The sequence below is a fragment of the Mirounga angustirostris genome, unplaced genomic scaffold, assembly GCF_029215605.1.
Source record: "Mirounga angustirostris isolate CCGP_5_RB_7025 unplaced genomic scaffold, mMirAng1.0.hap1 SCAF_2, whole genome shotgun sequence".
Classification (NCBI taxonomy): Eukaryota; Metazoa; Chordata; class Mammalia; order Carnivora; family Phocidae; genus Mirounga; species Mirounga angustirostris.
The window spans coordinates 99,477,045-99,496,262 of NW_026991710.1; the positions used below are offsets into that span (position 1 = coordinate 99,477,045).

The window sequence follows — 19,218 nt, forward strand, 5'->3', positions numbered from 1 at the left end:
CAATGGACCAGTTTGAGCCACAGATAAGGATCAGAGAGTTTTGAAAATAGGATAGAAATAGATGAGATAGAAGTAAATAGAAAAAAACCATGCTTGTAACATTACAGTTTATTTTTTATTTTTTATTTTTTTTTAAGATTTTATTTATTTGCGAGAGAGAGAATGAGAGACAGAGAGCATGAGAGGGGGGAGGGTCAGAGGGAGAAGCAGACTCCCCGCTGAGCAGGGAGCCCGATGTGGGACTCGATCCCAGGACTCCAGGACCATGACCCGAGCCGAAGGCAGTCGCTTAACCAACTGAGCCACCCAGGCGCCCCATTACAGTTTTTTTTTAAATAACATCATGGTCCAGTTTAGCTTAGGAAGTAGTCAACAAAGTATTTAGCATAAATGAAAGTTGAGTTGAATGTGACAGTAGGAAGGTGTCTGTACACAGTTAATATTTAATTTCTATGTCCCATCAATTGTTTGTGTAGCTGTACAATTAAGTAATCTAAACAGGTTTTGCCTATATGAAAATGTTTCCAATAAAAGCACCAATGAATTAAACCAATTGAAATTATGAAGCTAGGGCTGTACCTCTGGTTCAGGTTAGAGCTCTACATGTGTACATTTCTTTCTCTACAAGTACTTCTTGCCTTAAAGAAGTTCACTGTTCATATAGGTATTTTTATGAGTAGGCCCACTGGGAGTACATTGTTGCCTTAACCTTACCACCAACGTTTCATGGAAGGACAAGGAAAACATCTTGTGTTTGTGAGTTTCCTTTCATGTGGACTGCTTACCCCATACTTTATCCATTGGGATATGCCAATGGGACGAAGTCCTCGAGTTTCCCTCCACATTTAAAGAGAATTCTCTACTGGGCAATTTCACACACTACAACTTTAATGCTTCTTCTTCTACTGAGCTACATTAATACTCTTCTTGCTATTTTTATGTTAGAAATAAGCATCCAAGTGTTTTCCCTAAAGCCTGTGTCAACCTTCCGTCGACTGTCAATCTTGCACAGAATCATGACACTGTGCATCAAGAAACCAATCTTTTTCCTTAATTAATTAATGCTAGGATTAATTTTACTGACAGTGGTAGTATTTTTCCTTTCATAAATAGTGTAAACAACTATGTTGATAATTTCATTTCAATTCAAATGTCATAAGCAGAGAATCTAAACAATTAGCAATATTATTTAAACAAAGGAGTTTGTTCATGTTTTAGAAATTCATGGTTAGGCTGTAACAAAATAAATAATATCTACGACCAGTTAAATCTCTGGTTTAAGTGTCATTAACCTGTCAAAGATCTGGGTAGACACATGAAAGCTGCCTTGAATCATCACGCACCTATACCTTGAAAGAACAACTCAACTGCATTAAAAAAGGGTGCAAGAGTGCCTTGAAGAAAATCAGAGTTTATTTGCTGCCAGCAAACTAGGGTGAACCAAATTACTACAAAGTGGTTACATGGATTATGCAATCACAAGATACAAGCAGCACAAGACATTACTAGAAAGACCAGCACTGCAAAGCAAACACACACTCATACATATACACATAGATGCACAGATGAAGACACACACACACACACTTCCAGCATGTCTGTTACTGGAGGACACTGGGGAAAGAAAAGAGAAACCAAACTCACATCACACTGAAAAGGCTTTTCTCCAGTGTGCGTCCTCTTGTGCTCATCCAGGCCTCGCTTCTGGCTGAAGGCTTTGCTGCACTCTGAGCACTTGTATGGCTTCTCCTGCAGTCAGTGGAAAGAGAGCGCCATGAATATGAGTGAACTTAGAGCCCTCCTTACTAAGGTGTATGGGGGTGGTGGTATTTTATCTAGTTCTGTAGGGTGCCGCAGCAAATCCAAAGGGGTGCCATGAGTTATTTTAAATATTCAGGAGAAACAGCACTACTCAACATCTGCTGGACAAACTGAACTACTTGGCTCATGGCAGTTCAGTTCCAACATTAGGTTGTACAACAGTTCTTTTAATTATGTCTTACCTTTGCAAGGCTGGGTTCTGAATGATAGACATGATCTAACTACTAAAAGAACTGAACTCGTAGGTTTTCTTTTGGTCTTGGCGGGCTGCAAAAATTTACTGAGATACTGAGGGCATCATGGACCAAGAGAGTTTGGGACCCCTGATCTAGATGGTGCAAATTGTTTACTATCTCAGAGGAATTCCTGGGAGTGAAAACTTCAGAACAAAATTGTCATCAGATTTTGGGGGTGAGTTTAAAAAACTACAGCTCACCTGTGATTTAAGTATTTTCATTTCTATTGCCCAATCTTTCTTTCCTAGGTAGAATATTCTTTTATAAAATCTAAGTTACTTTTTTAAGTGAGGCATTTTTAAATTCTTCGTCACAGACTTGTAAGGAAAAATAATATCTCCACAGGAAAAGAAAAAATGTCCACATTCCTTAGCCACCTTTGATACCAGGTACTTATATCACCATCCTTTTCACTTGGAAAGAACTGCAAAATAAATTAACATTGTTCCATTAAAACAGCTCGTGAAAAAAAACAACCCCAAAACAGCTGGTCATTACTAAACAGTGCATAAATAAAAATATTTGAGGAAAAAAAAAAAGATCTGTTTAAAGTAAACCTGCAAGGAGATTTCTTTCCCAAATACATCTTCAAAAATGTTATAGTTTTTTAAATTGAGGTAGTGTGTGTGTGTATGTGTGTATGTATTTAATTTCCTGTTATGTGGACAAGTCCCATGCATATTTTCTCCTCCGTATTTAAAAGAGTATTATAACATTTTCAGACCTACAAAACCAAACCAACATGTGTGTGTCTCCAGCTAGCTCTTAAGGAATCAAACAAACATTACCAGTACGTGCCTCTCAACGCACCCGCACCCCCACTCCTTGACTGCAGCACCAGTCCATGTCCTCAGAGGTGACCACTGTGCTGGACATGGAACTTATCATTCCCTTGCTTTTCTCTACATTTTTTACTGCACATGTATAGAAGGATCTCTAAGTAAGACATAGTATTATTTTGCCTTTTAAACTTATTTAAATAGTACCATACTGTATGTAAACTCTGTGAGTTCTTTTGAAATTGACTTATTTTTGCTCAACATTATCTTTATGAGCTTCTAGTCCCCAATTTCATTTTGTGAACACATGTTGTTCCTACTCATTCATTTTTAATACCATATTACATTCAGTGGCTATACCCCATTTTGCTTACATACATTGTCCAGTGATGAGTAGTTCATGTTTTTCCAATTTTTCACTCTTACAAATAACATTGCTCTGGATTTTTTTGTACATGTATACTTGAATGCAGAAATGTAATCCCCTATGGTATTTTAGCTAGAAGTGGGATTGCACCTTCAACTTTTCTAGGAATGGCCAAACTCTACAGAGTGGATAAACCATTTTACACTCCAACATTCAGTATATTCTTATAATTCTATCACTGTATTTTGCAAATTTTGAGACTCATGAGATACATGATGAGTATATATAAGTTTAAAACTCTTATGTTCCTAGAAAATAGGACCTTTTATCATTTTGAAGTAATCTTCTTTATCTGTAATAATTCTTTTTACTTTAAAATTAATTTGGTCTTAATATACTTATAAAAGCTTTTTAAAATTAGTATTTGATGGGCGGTAGGGAAATTGGGGAGATGTTGGTCAAAGGGTACAAATTTGCAGTTAGAAGATAAGTTCTGGAGACCTAATGCACAGAATTGTGATTTATAATGAACAATACCATAGGATGTATTTTAAAGTTGCCAAGAGACTAGATCTTAAATGTTCTCACCATCTCTGTACACACACACACACACACACACACACAAAGGTAATTACATGACATGATGGAGGTTTAGCTAACACTATGGTGGTAATCGTATTGCAATATATAAATGTATCAAATCAATACCTTGCATCCTCTGAATGTGTATAATGTTATACATCAATTATACCTTAGTTTAAAAGAAAGAGGCAAAAAAATAAATAAAGTAAAATTAGTGTTTGCCTGGTATACTCATCTTTTAACTTTCAAACAATCTATATCTTTAGGTATGAGGAGTGTCTCCATAAACAGTATCCAACTGGATTTTTTTAACCTACCCTTATTTCACTTTTTTTTAAGATAGCAAGTCTTGCCTCTTAATATTCATTATTATTATCATTTATAATTACTGTTATAAAATATATTAGTATATTTATCTATTAATATTTGTTGTTATTAAAAATATACTTGAATATATTTCTAACATTTTATTTTGTGCATTGCTTTTATCTTGCTTATCTTCTCAGGTTTTCTTCCCTTATATTTTCTTGTATGTTTTGGATTGATGATTTTGGCCCCATATTATCATGGAAGTTATGAACAGTATTTCTCTTAGTGGTTATCCTTAACAATTCTACCATGTACATTTAACACAATCTAAAGTGTATCTGTATGTTTTCCCTCCTACTGAATAACAAGTCCTGAAGAATGCTCCTGTCTTACGTGTTATAACAGTATTTTACTGATTTTTAATGCCCAATATGGAATCATTATTACTTTATACAACAGTGTGGTTCAGTTTTATACATGCTTAACAATCTCTTTATTTTTCATGCGTTCTTATCTGACCTTCAGAGGATCTGATGATGGTAAATTCTGTTTTCATTTGATTGAAAATGACTTTCTCATTTGTTATTAAGTGAAAGTCTACAAATCCAATTAGATGTATAACAAAGTCTATTTTTCATGTCTCTTAACCATTTCCATCTCTTTGTATTACACCATATGTAATTTCTTTAGATTCAGTGGATCAAATTATCTTCCGGTATGAATAACTTGTTAATAGGATCATTTGAGTTTTTAATTTCCATTATATTTTAAATTTTTGTAAGTTATTTGGTTCTTTTCAATTATGCTTAATTTTTGATAAAATCTTTTTTACTCATGTTGCTTATGTCTATTTAAAAAATATTCTAGACATTTGTGTAATTTACCTCATCTGATAAATCATTATCTTAAGTTTTTTGGAAATCTAATTCTGCTATTTGTGGTTTCTCCTGTCTCCTGCTCATGGCTCTTGTTTCCTTGGGTGTTTCTGGAATTTGGAATCATAGGCTCATGTTTGGTGGTCTTTATCTGTTAAAATTCTGTGACCCCCTAGGTTGAGGGTAAGTCCCTCCAAACAGCATTTGTGTTTGCTTCTGTCAGGCATTCTGGGATGCTATCAATCAAAGACCATTTTAAGTTTATTTCTTGCCTTAGGGTTTTCTGCTCAGGGAAGCATTTTAAGTCTGAACTCTAAACACACTTGAGGGAAAGACTGTGGTTACAAACTCTAAGGAGAACTCTTTTTCTCTAGCCAGCAATTACTCTGAGACAGTTAAATGTCCCAAGCACCTCCATTTGCCAAAGTTAAATTATTTCCAGTTCCTGATTTCATTTTGAGTATCGCTTTTCTAGGGTCCCAGCATTGTGGTGGGATGTGGTTCCATCTCGCCCTATAACCTAAGCCCAGAGTTTGCCTCCCTTTCCATCACCATTAAAAACCAAACCTTGAATTTACAGATACTGGCAAACACCCTGAAGGTTGTTCTCATTCTCAACTCTGGCATTTGGCTGCAGTTTGCTTTGCTGGATCCCGGGGATTACTGTTGCTTTTTTTTTCACAAGTTCAGATATTTGCTATTTGCTTTATTATATCCAGCGTGGATAGGTGTTTTGTATAGGGCCTCTTTATTTTAAATGACGGTTCAAAGTTAACAGAAAAACACTGCATTTTCTTGGCAGTCCAAAAAATATGTTTACTGTTTTCATTTAGTCTAAATCAACACAATCTCTTTTCACATATTGCATGGTCTTTGGTGCCTATTATTTCTTCAAATATTGCCCAGTTCTTTAAAAAAAACAAACAAACAAACAAACAAAACTTGAAAATGTAGTTGTAAGTATTTAAATCAGAAATTTCTTGGAGTTGCTGGAATTTTTATGATATCCAAACATTTTACCTAAACTTATATTTTAAAAACATATAAAGATATATCAATATGATGTATATGAAAAGAAAAAAAAAAAAAAAACGAAAGCTCTTCTCCCTACAATTTATCTACGAAACAAGATCTTGTGAACAAGTAAGACGCACATCACTGTGGCAGCTGCAATGATAGGTAAGTGTCTGGCAGGGAACAGCCTAAGACAGGACCAGTTATCTGGATGACATCCTAAGAGAGTGACGGGAAGTTTCCAGGAGGAATAGGCAGTGAAAAACAAGGTCTGAGAATCACTGAATAAGAATACCCTTCTCGGGCGCCTGGGTGGCTCAGTTGGTTAAGCGACTGCCTTCGGCTCAGGTCATGATCCTGGAGTCCCGGGATCGAGTCCCACATCGGGCTCCCTGCTCGGCAGGGAGTCTGCTTCTCCCTCTGACCCTCTCCCGTCTCATGTACTCGCTCTCTCTCATTCTCTCTCTAATAAATAAATAAAATCTTTAAAAAAAAAGAAAAGAAAAGAACACCCTTCTCATTCATTCTTAAATTTCCTCTTAGCAGGTCCTGTCTAGGGAAGCATCCTACAGTGCCCCATGGATACTGAGAAAGGTTCTGAGCCAGTGTATGAAGATTCCGGCAAAGCACAGGGGTTTTGCAGTTATCACAAGAGTTTTCAAAAACCCAAATATGTATTATGCACTGGCTTGGATTGAATAAATAATGTTTTACACACACACACACACACATATTCACCCACTCATATATTGGTATTTTTCAAATGTTTATAAATACTATTGGTGATTATTTCAATACACTTTATTTACTAATGTCACTGAAATTATACTACCTTCACTTATTTATTTTCTCCCATAAAAGACATTAAAGAGGGCACATACTGCATGGAGCATTGGGTGTTATACGCAAACAATGAATCATGGAACACTACATCAAAAACTAATGATGTAATGTATGGTGATTAACATAACATAATAAAAAAGATAAATTAAAAAAAGGCAATAAAAAAAGAATTAAGAATAGCTGAAAAAAATAGGGGAGACTGGATGTGAGGTACACAGAAACTCTCTGAACTTTTATAATAATTCTGCATTTCCAAAACAGCTATAAAATAAAAATGTTTATTTTTATTTAAAAAAAAAAGACAGTAAATGTACAACAACCATCGTGTGTTTCTATGTGTGTGTTGGCAGGGAAGTTGGGGTTGAAATTTATGTTAGAAAGGTTCCTCCAATTTAAAAAATTTGAGAAAAACAGTTGGAAAAGGGACCCATTTGATGCAGTAGTTCTGTATCTGCCTGGACTCCCTCTTTTCTACCAAGAACCATTTAAAGCTGAGGGTTCCCTGGGGTTTTGTCCTAAGATTATTAGCTCACAAAGGACTCTACAATCACACTTTTATGTCAGTCTAGAAAGAAAGGTTCTCTAAATCCTTAGGCCATAGCAAAGTATAGTAAGAACAAGCCATGTTTGCCTTTCATAAGTCTGTCCATCTCTTTTATCCCTAAGTCTTAAACAATCTACAATTTTCCTGAAGATATTGGAAGGAAGGATATAATTCCTGACAGATTTGGTTAGAATGCCATATAGTGCTCCTTGGAAAGAACTTTAATGCCCACCCTTGAAAAGAGCCCATCTTTTTTTTTTTTTAAAGATTTTATTTACTTAGAGAGAGAGAGAATGCATGCATGCAAGTGCATGCGAACAAGTGGGGGGAGGGGAAGAAGGAGAGGGAGAAAAAGAATCCCAAGCAGACTCTGTTCTGAGTGTGGATCCTGATGCAGGGCTCAGTCCCACGACCCTGACATCAGGACCCGAGCCAAAATCAGGAGTCAGACACTTAACCGACTGAGCCACCCAGGAGCCCCTGAAAATATTCCAATATATAGTGAATGGTGCCAAAGCAAGTGTGAGAGAATTCCTGCTCCAATAAACAGCTTTTATACCAGAGACAGAGCCAGAAGATCACAGGTCACTCATCTCAAATTTTAGAAAACCAAACGAACTGAAATAGGAAGAAAAAAAGTGATTTTATTTTTCAGAAAAAAGAAACAAAACAAAACCGTCATCCCACTTACTTACTAATTTCTTCTCAATTATTCCTAGTCCGCCATATAAAAGAAATACCACCTCTCATGTGGTAAACGTAGTTGGGCACAAAGAGTAAGCTGAGTGGTCCAAAGACACCTATACGTGCTTCCTCTCCTTTTCCTCTGGAAATTGTGAAAAAAATTTGTCACCTCTAGAGCATTCCTAAGTATTCCTAGCCCTAACTTCCGAGTCCAGAAGAATCCACGCTTGTGTGCAAGGAAGGAAGAGAACTTCAAATTCTAATCTTCGCTGCCTGCTCTCACCATAAGGTTCACTGAAGATGACAGTGGTTAGGCCAACTACGCAGTGGTTGATACAGCAAGAGATCATGTGACACAGAATGCTTAGGAAATCTTTGAGTTCTTATTGTCAGGTTAGGCAGCAGAGGTGAGGCTGAGCTATCTGCTACCTTCCCAAGTACACACTGGAGAACACCTGCAGGCTGGTGTGGCTGAAGTGTTTAAGCAAGTTCGGATACTGCTGGACTTCCAAAGGCCTCATCGCTCCTCCCCCACGAAGAACTCATACACTAGCATCACTTTAACATTAATCATCTCATAACTCTACTACTTCTCTTCCACCAACTCTTCCTCCATTACAAAAATCTTTAACATGGGCACAAAATCCGATTCAATAAAATACCATGGAAATTGTAACACTGTTTCCGAGGGGAATATGTGGTATAGATTACACATTTTAACTCATTAGCTGAATTTAACCAGAGACAAAATGATTAGGTCCTTGATTAGTTCTGTTTCTGAATGATTACACAGTTTAACTGACAAATAGCTTGTCCTTTGTCATCATAACTGGGGAATCATTACTAAATGGAGGCAATCTATTTGTCAGTTAAACTGTGTAATCTGTCAAAAGCAGAATTAATCAGTAGTCTAATCAGTTCTCTTTAATCAAACAGCATTTGGCAGAATTCATTCAGAAGGTAGGAGTTAGAGAGCTCTACACCCTGTACGTTGTTATGTAGCTAATAATAAGTCTTATTTTTGTATTGCTAATGACCATCTATATAAAAAAATAACTCCAACAAATGTTATATTTTTTCCCAACAAGAACTGAATCAATAAATCTCAAAATCATTTTAGAAACAAAGTCACATTTTTAATAAATCTTGGAGGGATCTGAATGTTGAAGTTCTTTAAAATAGAAATTTATTGGAGGTTTCCTCTTAGTTTAGCTAAGGATTACTTGCCAGGAGGTAAAGAAGCATGCCCTCCACTACACAGACTACCAAAGACAAGGATGGATCATGGGTAGATTATCTGCATGCCATAGGCAGGTATGCTGAATATTACCTTGGTTTTTGTTATGTTAGGACCAATCAAATAGAAACAGAAAATATAACAAGTGAGCTTTTTCCCTTGTAGTCAGAGGTCAAGGTAAATGGTGTAATGTAAATGGTGTAAGGAAGTCATAGAATGATGGTTAATAAATGTTCTTTTGTGACAGTGGTAGCTTGACTCTAATAAAATTGAGAAATAAAAATTAGTAAGCAATTAAAACAGGCATACTAGTGAGGATGGTGAGGACTGGCAGAGCCTGTGGTAGTCTGAACACATATAAACACAGTTGGCTTATGACAGGGTTCAACCTATGAGCAAAACGCTGGCTTCTTGGTTGTTATGTAGTATGTGATATACTTGATGGATAAACCTTTCCCCTATTTGTCTTGCTCAAAGCTATACCAAGGCCAAAGTGTCCATGCTGTTAATGAAATAACTTCCATGTCAGCAACTTGGACATCAAATAGAATTTGAGAGAAGAAACTCACTGAAGAGGAATCAGATGTGGAAATAAGTCTCTGTCTCTCTCTCGCTCTCTCTCTCTCTCTCTCTCTCTCTCTCACACACACACACACACACACACACAAGTATGCTAGGATATAAGTTATCTTTTGTTCCAAATTAATTTCATTTGATCTTTTCTAGACTAAATATTTCTAGCTATTAATATTTCCCCTATTAGAGTTCAGAAAAATGATGACTTTTGTCAGATGATTTCCTATTTCTAAATTTAAAAGAAAATATTAAAAACCTCATTAAGCAGGGAGTTGGTGTAACTTTCTTAAATATGAAATTTCTAAATAAACACAAATTTTATAAATTTCTCGTTCCCTATTTTCTCAGCTGTTGCAGCAATGGCTGACGTTCTCTTGTTGGGCACATTATAAACTCTGGCAGAGACGAAACAGGCAACCTGTGACTAAATATAAAAGCATCATATTTTTATATCATTTGGGGCAAAGCCATTTAACCATCAAACTCTTCCATCTGCAAGAGGTCTCGCTAATTTCCAAAGTAGAATGTGGAGACTCTCGTGTAAGGGCAGGTCACATACAAACAGCCTTAGACTCTTGTCAGCCTGCACCCTGGTAAGACCCATTTGCCAAACCTTCCCTAGGCAAGGCACAGACAGCCTAAGCCCTCCACTGTGGTCTAGAGCAAGGTTTCTTAACCTCAGTACCACTGATACGTAGGGCCAGATAATGCTTTGTTTTAGGGAGCCGTCCTGTGTACCCACTAGATGTCAGTAGCACATACCTCTCCCTTCCAAGTTTATTCCCCAATTGTGCCGACTCAAAATAGCTCCAGACATTGCCAAAGGTCCTCTAGGGGGCAAAATCACAGAAGTGCCACACAGAAGAGTACTTCCTGAATTATCTGCAGTGAAAGATTGTGTTTTTCTCAGTGTGTTGCTGACTGATACTTTGCAAAGTAGGATGAAAATGAATTACTAAAACAATGATCATGCACTTAGATGTGCAGCAATGCCAAAATGTTACAAAAGTCCCAAATAGTTCCTCACAATTTCTGTACCTATCTCATCACGGACCAGAAACAAAGAGTTTGTGGGCTGGTACTGGTCTTCAAGCCACACTTTGGCTAGCACGGGTCTAGAACAAAAATGCCTGATCACAGATGCCCATGATTCAGTTGTATCATCATCTAAGTGAACAAATTATACCATACACCTTACATAAAAGGTAACTACCAACAGAATTACATCTAAACCTTGAATTAAATATCATTTTAATATTACATATAAAAATTCTGAATTTTATGGTTGGGGGTAATGGGGAGGTTATAAATGGAAAAAAAATTAATATTTGTTGAATCTGAGTGAAGTTCCATGGAGATTCATTCTCCTATTCCCTCTGTTTCTGTGGGTTTAAAATTTTCCTTATAAAAAGTTAAAGGAAATTTTATAAAAAATGGATTTCATTTTATTCTAAAACTTAAAACATCACCATTCTCCCTCTGCTTCAAAGATCTTGTCTTTTTTTTTTTTTTTTTTTTTTTTTAGGGAAACTGTTTCTGGTATCACGAAGATGGATCCTGTAAACATTTAATCATCTCAGAAGTCAGAAACGCTGCCTCAGAAATGCCTGCTCAGAGAAGACCCAGTGCTCCAGTGACTGGTCCCATTGCCAGCCACAAAAAGGCATTCTGGTGAGTAGATTCCCAACACCCAGCCCCTCTCCCCCTGAGCCCAGCACGCCCAGGCCGTCACCCAGATATGTGTCCAGAGCAGGGGGTCTCTTGTGCTCTTGTATAATGCGATCATCTGTTTAATTGGGTCAACATCATACTTCACGTGGTATTTCACATGAGAGATCCTCCAAGAATAATAAATGAGAGCTCCAGGCAGAATCCTCTAGTGGCCCTGACACGGACCAGAGGTCAGCCTTGACACATGCTCTTCAGGGTGGCAGAAACTGTGAAGCCCATGCTGATATTCTCAGATTTTTCCACTTTACTAGGAGCCAGCTAATTCTCTTGGTAAGACCAGTTTAGTGACCAAAAGAGGACGACCCAATTCCATAAAATATCCAACTCACGGCAGAGTCGCCGGTGGAATTTAGAGGGGGTCTGCGAGTGCGGCCCCACGGGCTGCTATTACACACAGCTGAGCAGACAGATCTACGGCCCACAGTGCGGCTGCCATATATCTAACAGCTCCTCTTAATGGCCCCGTTTCTGAAAGGTCATGTGCCACCAGCTGCACACAATCAAAATGCACCGAGTTTCCCTCTAACGAGCAGCCTTGGCTAGAAAACTTCTTTTACAGATGTTTATAGCTCTTGTGGCTTTTTATTCACCATCTTATTTTTATAGCTGGTGTGATCTTTCAACATATGACAAAACATGCCCATGGCCTAGTAAACAATGCACCTAAAAATTATAACTCTTCGGGAAGCCTACAGAAAGCTAGGAGAATATTTAAAGCAGGTTTCTACATAACACATCCATAATTGGTTTTGCATTGTAGCTAATGGAAAACACACTTTCTATAAACTAGGAAAATGATTGCACAACTCACATATAGAAAACTAAAAATAAGCACAATAGAATATAATTAGAATATAAATAGAATATAATTCTTATATTAAACTGTTGTATACAAACTTTAAATAGAAACAAGAAGGCACTCAGTCCCTTTTTAATCCACTCCCGAGGCCTACGGAATAATGTCTGTAAGTTAAATGGCCAGAAAAAGTCCTATCACTTGAATAGAGGTGGCAGAAGAGTTTGTCTGGCATTAAGCAAGCAAAGAATCATCCAGACTAGCCCGAGAACCTTGTTTCCCTGGGGCTACACACACTGGTGTCTCGGACTGGTCATCTGGAATAATGAGGCCAACTGACCTAACTACCTTTCTCCCTCAGACTCTCCCAGTCTCTAGCCTGTGGATTGCGGCTGCCTGCACACCTGAATCACCCAGGGAATCTTTTTGAGAACACTGACGCCTGGGCTCCATTCCCAGAGAGCCTGACTTCGCTGGCCTGGGTGTGGCCAGGCGAGGGCCTTTATTAAAGCTCCCCAGGTGCTTCTAACGGGCGACCAGAAGTGAGAACTTCTAATCTGATCCACCATCCTCTCAAATAAGAACGGTACTACTACGAATAAATACAACCACCTAGCAACAATAACTTCTATTTCTCCTCCTCTTCCTATGATTCCCTCCTACCAAGGCACTATTGTGTATGTTAACAGATCGTCTATTTCATGTGGGCTGGTAAAGTGCTAGGAACCTCTAAGGATTTTTTTTTTTTTTTTCCCATTTAATTGTTAAGCAGTGCTGCAGATTCGGCACGGGTATTCTCACTCGCAGATGAAGCACTGTCAGCTTTAAAATACGACCAAGGTTACATCATCGGGTAGAGAGGACAAAACTCAAAATGCGGCATGCCTGCTTCAGGGCCAGTGTCTGTAGTGACCTCCTTGTGTTGGGGCCTCCTCCCCGTCAAACCCCTTCCCCGGGTCAAGCACAGCGGGAGAGGAGGCTACCGAGCCCCGCCACGAGAGAGAATCTAGATGAGGCTACGCTGCCTGCCCGCGGAATCGCCTGGGAGCTTCCAACAGTCTTGATGCCTGGGACCCACCGCGCAGAGAGTGTGATTTCATTGCTCGGCGGTGTGCCCCGAGCTCTGGCGTTTTTAAAGGCTCGAGGCGACTCGAACATGGACACACATTTGGGAAGCGCTGGGCTAACCAAAGATGGCAATTCCGCTTCCCTGCCAGGGACGGGTTCAGGTTGGAGCCTGTCGCACGACAGTGCTCCCCGAGCAGGACGTCGATGGGGGGATTCTGGGAAAGGCTCCTCCGGCCCGCGGCAGCCGACCACGCATGCCCGTGACGCGCGGGCTGCTGCGGCCGCGCGACGGCGCGTGAGGAGCTGGCTGAGGCCGGAGGACGCGGGAGGAACCGGGGCCGCGCAAGGCCTCGTGGAGCCCCGGCTTTCCCAACCTCGAGCCGGCCCTGCCTCCCAGGTCTTGTCATGGGACTTACTGAAACCATTATCGCCTACGACCCTGTCAGTGGGGCTCTGGTTACTTAGTACCGTCTCCATCTTCCTCACCACCACGCCATATTCCAACGGCTCTATGCTAGTGACGGAGAAACGTCCGGCTCAGACGGAAGTACAGCGCTGCACCAACCAATCAAAAACTCACAGTCAGCGGCTGGCTCTTAAAAAGGAGGCACAGCTGACGCCTGGGCTCCGTTCCCGGAGAGCCCGACTTCGCGGGCCTGGGTCCGCGAGCCTCAGCTCTAAAAAGGGCGCCGAGCGTCCTTTTGGACAGCAGCGCTTTTCTGATACCCGTGGCGAAAGTTAGAAAGCAGCTGAAAATGTATTTGCTGGTAGGAATTCTGAGCACAGTGTGAGATTTGTGCATTGCAAAGGGTGTTCTTTGTACTCCTTGAGAGAAAGGAACGCTGGTTAAGTGAAAGTGTTATTATTTAAGTCATCTAAAGGGAAAGGGTCCCTGTCCCTGCAAAATGACTAATTGTTTAGATTTTTTTCCCTCAAAAATCTAACAAAAGAAGACTGATCTTGTGAACACGAAAACTTTATAATAAGGAAAAAGTTATTCTCACCATCTTACAAAATTATAAATCAAACTCTGAAATATAAAGGCAAAATATGACAAAAATATGAGGATATATAAGGTAAAGAAGTAGAGGGGAGTAGAAGGGAAATAAATATAAAAATATAAAGGATATATGGAAAAGATAAACATGTATGTGTATCTATGTTTATATGTTTCGATAAACATATAGACATAGTGTCCAAAAATGTTGAGTTTCATATAACAATCAGAAATGAAGCCATGCAGGGGCGCCTGGGTGGCTCAGGCGGTTAGGCATCTGTCTTTGGCTCAGGTCATGATCCAGGAGTCCCCGGATCGGGATCGAGCCCCGCATCAGGCTCCCTCCTCAGTGGGGGGTCTGCTTCTCCCTCTGCCCCTCACCCTGCTCATGCTCCCTCTCTCTCATTCTCTCTCAAATAAATAAAAAAAATCTGAAAAGAAAAAGAAAAAGAAATGAAGTCCATCATGAAGACAAGCTGTTAGAGCTGTGAGCGCATAGGACGCTAATGCACCTGCCTTATTCTTTTGTTACATATTGTCTTCAACATTTTTGTTTGTTGTATTCTAAAAATTTGCTAATGAAAATCAAAGTAAGCCTTAGAAGTTTAAAACAGCCTCAATTTTTTTTTTAATGTTCTAGGTTGCTTCATTTACCTATGGGATATTTCTGAAAAATTTGGTCTCAAGACACAATAATGCACCACCAAAGGCAAACTTAAGAAGAAAAACATTAACTACCTCCTTTAAAAACGTCCTTTTCTATATTTAGACTAGTACTTTAAGCTTACCTACCAGTTAATTTAAATGTTTCTAGCTCTATTTATAAGTGATCTGACAGCAATCAAGATAACCCCCATGATTTGATTATAATTGAGGGTAAATTCATCAGCAAAAGTCTCCATTGCGTACTGAGTCAGACACTGTGTTAGGAATTGTGGGGGACACAAGCTTTGAGACATGATCCTTATCCTCAAGAAGAGTTTAACAGGTTTGCAAAAAGGGCAGATGGAATAGATGGAGTTGGTTTACTTGTCCATCAACCTTCAATTTTTGTGGCTACACAATTTGAAATATAGTATGTGGCAAATACCAAATATCCCGGTCAATTTAGGGGCCATAATATAGGGGTACAAAGAACAATGTGAAATGTGAAATGAGAACACAATATAGTCACAGACTCTCACATTTAAGAAGCAGGTCCAATTAGTCCACAGAGAATTGATTTAATTCAACTTGCCTACTTCCAAAAGTAACAAGCATGCCTTCTGACATATGTGATGGTGGCAAGTGTAATCCATCTTTGAATAAAACTATAAAGTTTATTCAGAGGTCTGTAGGAGAAAGGAATTATGTAAATGCAAAGCCCTAGAAAAGGGATATCTAATTCTAAAGGAATAACATACTTATCCCATTACACAAATTTGAAATTAATAAGAACACAGCAGAAAGGTGCTATCACACATGCAACTAATTCACCCATGGCCAACTTTCATGAACTTTCAGCCAAGTTCATGTCAACAGGTGAAACACAACCATCAAGGCACAGGCAGAAGTCAGAGGAAATCATATCATCAATATAAATTACATCTCTGAATCAACACACTCCACAGATGGCAGCAAGCTAGGAGCATAAACCTGCCCCCTTCAAACCTCAAAAATGCTGAAAAAAACAGTCTATTTGCACAGGTGAGGATTCCATGGCTGTCCTGGCAAAGATCTTGCTAGATTTGAATGTGCTCAAGTCATACAACGTTTTGACAAAAAGTCAGTCAGCTTATAAGGTTAGGGAGGGAGAGAGAGAGAAAGAGAGAAGGAGAGGAAGGAGAAGAAGGAGGGAAGGAGGGAGAGAAGGAAGGAAGGAAGAAAAAGGAAGAACAGGATTATTGTAATAAATGGGGACATTTTTGTTTTCCAAATTTAAATATCATAAACATTTTTAGCCCAAAGGCAACCACAGAACATTATTTTTATTCATAAAATTACTTCACTTTTTTCCCCTTTTCATCTGAATGGTTTTGTTCTGCAGGCAAATTTGAGCTCAATCTTCTTTCACAAATGGGTGAGTATCTTGTGAAAACTTTTTGTAATCTCTGGTGGTACTACACAGACTCCGAAGGCTGATATATACTTCCTCCCTTCTGCAAAATACCATTCTTACCCCCAAAACAAAATGACTTACTGTCAACAGTAACCAGTAACAAATCAGATTTTGCCTTTTTTTTTTTTTAACATAATGGTAACTTCACTCACTAGCTTCTGATTTTTTTGGGTTCAGTATGTTCCTTGAGAAGATATTTCTCAATTTATTTTAAGAACTCTGACTAGTGTGACCAACTGTCCCCATTTACCCAGGACGAGCCCGGTTTCAGCCCTAAAAGCCCCACATCTCAGGAATCTCCTCAGTGTGGACAAAAGCAAGATGATGCCAAGTCAGTTTCTATATGAAATAGCACCACCTGAATTTAGGAATAACGGCCAGTTATAACTCCTCATTTATATATCATCGAGGGACTATAGGCATCATCCCTATAAATGTGCTCAGCTGGCACTTGATAGGACAATATACTAAACAGGAGAGATTCTGTAACACAAGGCCTGCCTACACTCCTCCTCGATCTCCTGTTCTCTCACCCCAAGTACAAATAGTCAGAGTCTGCCACCTCATTGGCAGCATGAACTCAGCTACTCAGGACAAGTACTGACTGTCCCCACTAAGAAGAGTGGCTTCTCATCCCAGCCGGCATAAGTCAAGATGCTGGAGGATGAAGGATGAAGGATGGCTGAGAGGAAAGAAGACCAGTATTTCAGGGTGAAGTGCCAAATTTTTGCTTGGGCCAACCAAAATGCTTTTTCCCCCTCAAGAAGGTGGTTTTTGCTTTGTTGTTTTGTTTAAAGGAAGAACATTTTGACAGAGAGAGCTGCTTATGAGCTGTCAGAATTACTCAGAAATCATCCAACTCATTCTCTCAGAACATATTAGGTAAAAGAAAAGACTTTGAAATGAGACAATTTCCTTGTTTTTACTAAATTCCAAGACACAGAAAGCCTGATAGAATTGCAGATCTCAATTCTGGCCCATTCCTTTGCATACTGAGATGATCTTGTTTAATGTTTACATTCTTTACATTTGTTCCTTGGTTTACATATACTGGTCCACTCAGAGGATGCTAACATGTAAGAAAAGAACTGCCAGTACGATCTCTTAGAAATTTGTTCTCTCTTTTTATACTTGCAGTGGCATTAGTTTTTCTACTAGTAGCCAGATATCCTCAAAATCAAATCAATGTAAATAATACATTTGGTGGAAGATTCAATTAACACAATTTTTATTATGCACACAAGGGAACTAAGCCACAAAGAGGTCCAGAGAAAGGTCAGTGAGTGCATGTCTTACCTCTCAAATTAAGTACAGAACCAATCTCCAAAGACCTCTCTCCAAACAGGGGTGAAAGAACATACACTGGTCATCTCAAGACACAAAAATGAGGGTGGGGATGGGCAGTAGGGCAGGCCTCTTGGGCTTTAGGCTCAGGATTTAATGAAAAGGAACAGACACTGAGCACGCGGCAGCCACGGCTCTGGCAACAGCTCTTAACGGGACAGATGTTGGAGAACTAACTCATGTCCTGCCAAGGGGAAATATAAACAGAATTTAATATTTTGAAAATTCAAAATTTAGCCATTGAGTCATATATTACTTGGTGATAAACTGTCCCGCATGTTAAAGACTATATTGTCGACGGAATGTCATTTCTTTGGCAATGACTCGGTATGCTACTTATATGTCTAAAAACACATGTTAATTTTTGTTCCTTCACTTCTGTTGCTTCTCCAAAGCCAAATATATATAATAGATCTAAAGCACTCATGCACATCACATTCCAGCAAAATGTTGCTTTTAATTTGTACTGGAAGAGTAAACCAAATATGTTCATTCACTGAATAGGAGGAGCTGAAATAGCCAGCCACATACATAAGAAAGTGTATGTATATATGTATATATATAATATGTATAGTTATGTAGAGATAGATATAGATACGATATATGTGATAATGACAAAGGTTTCAGTTAAATAGAATTAATTCAAATGAATTCAATGTAATGTATCTTGAGACTAGTCCTAGGAAAACCACTAGAATTGTCCCCACTGATGTGCTGAGTTTGGCGCTGGGATCCAGCCTGCATCTGGCATGAAGGCTCTGGGATGTCTGAGACCTGGAATAAGTCCAGGCTTTATGCTGTAGGGCTGGGCAGCTGGGCAGTCAGGGAGTCATCAAGCTCAAGGAGGTTTTCGAGTGTCTGTCACTGTTTGGGAAGGTGGAAGGCACTTTCCACTCTGAAGTACCACTGAAGAACCTCAGACCATCCGTTTTCTGCCATGATAAGAATCAGTCCTTGGACGAGTGGCTTCTATCACTCATACCTTTACCCTAGCGCAACCACTAACCCTGGAGTGAAGGGCTGCAGGTCTGATGACCAGCCTCCAGAGTCTCCTGCCCATTTCCTTCTGCCTCACGATTTCCAGAACACCAAATCTCAAATTAGTAATCTGCCCCATGCATCTTGTATAATCTGGCATCAAGACCACAAACACTCAGCACCATCACAATCACTATAAAGCAGAGTTTTATGAAGCAAAAGAAAAACTTTAGAAAAAACAATACCTCTGTTTGATAGGTCTTTAAAGTACAGATAAATTTGAAAAATAATAATAAAAGAGTACAAATAAATAACAGTTCATGACAAAAATTCATTGAA

At 39.0% G+C, this 19,218-nt stretch overlaps 1 protein-coding gene across 3 annotated transcripts in view; it reads right to left on the bottom strand.

Annotated features, from left to right (window-relative positions):
- Positions 1 to 19,218, bottom strand: part of PRDM5 (PR/SET domain 5) — a 203,333-nt gene that overhangs the window by 15,439 nt on the left and 168,676 nt on the right. For 2 of the 3 annotated variants that reach the window (XM_045880502.3, XM_045880501.3), the window contains one exon: positions 1,645 to 1,749. In XM_045880502.3, coding sequence (XP_045736458.1) covers positions 1,645 to 1,749 — 105 coding nt within the window. Of the gene's footprint in view, positions 1 to 1,644; positions 1,750 to 2,257; positions 2,482 to 19,218 lie in introns of those variants that run through there. The other variant, XR_010409521.1, reaches the window with a different exon arrangement.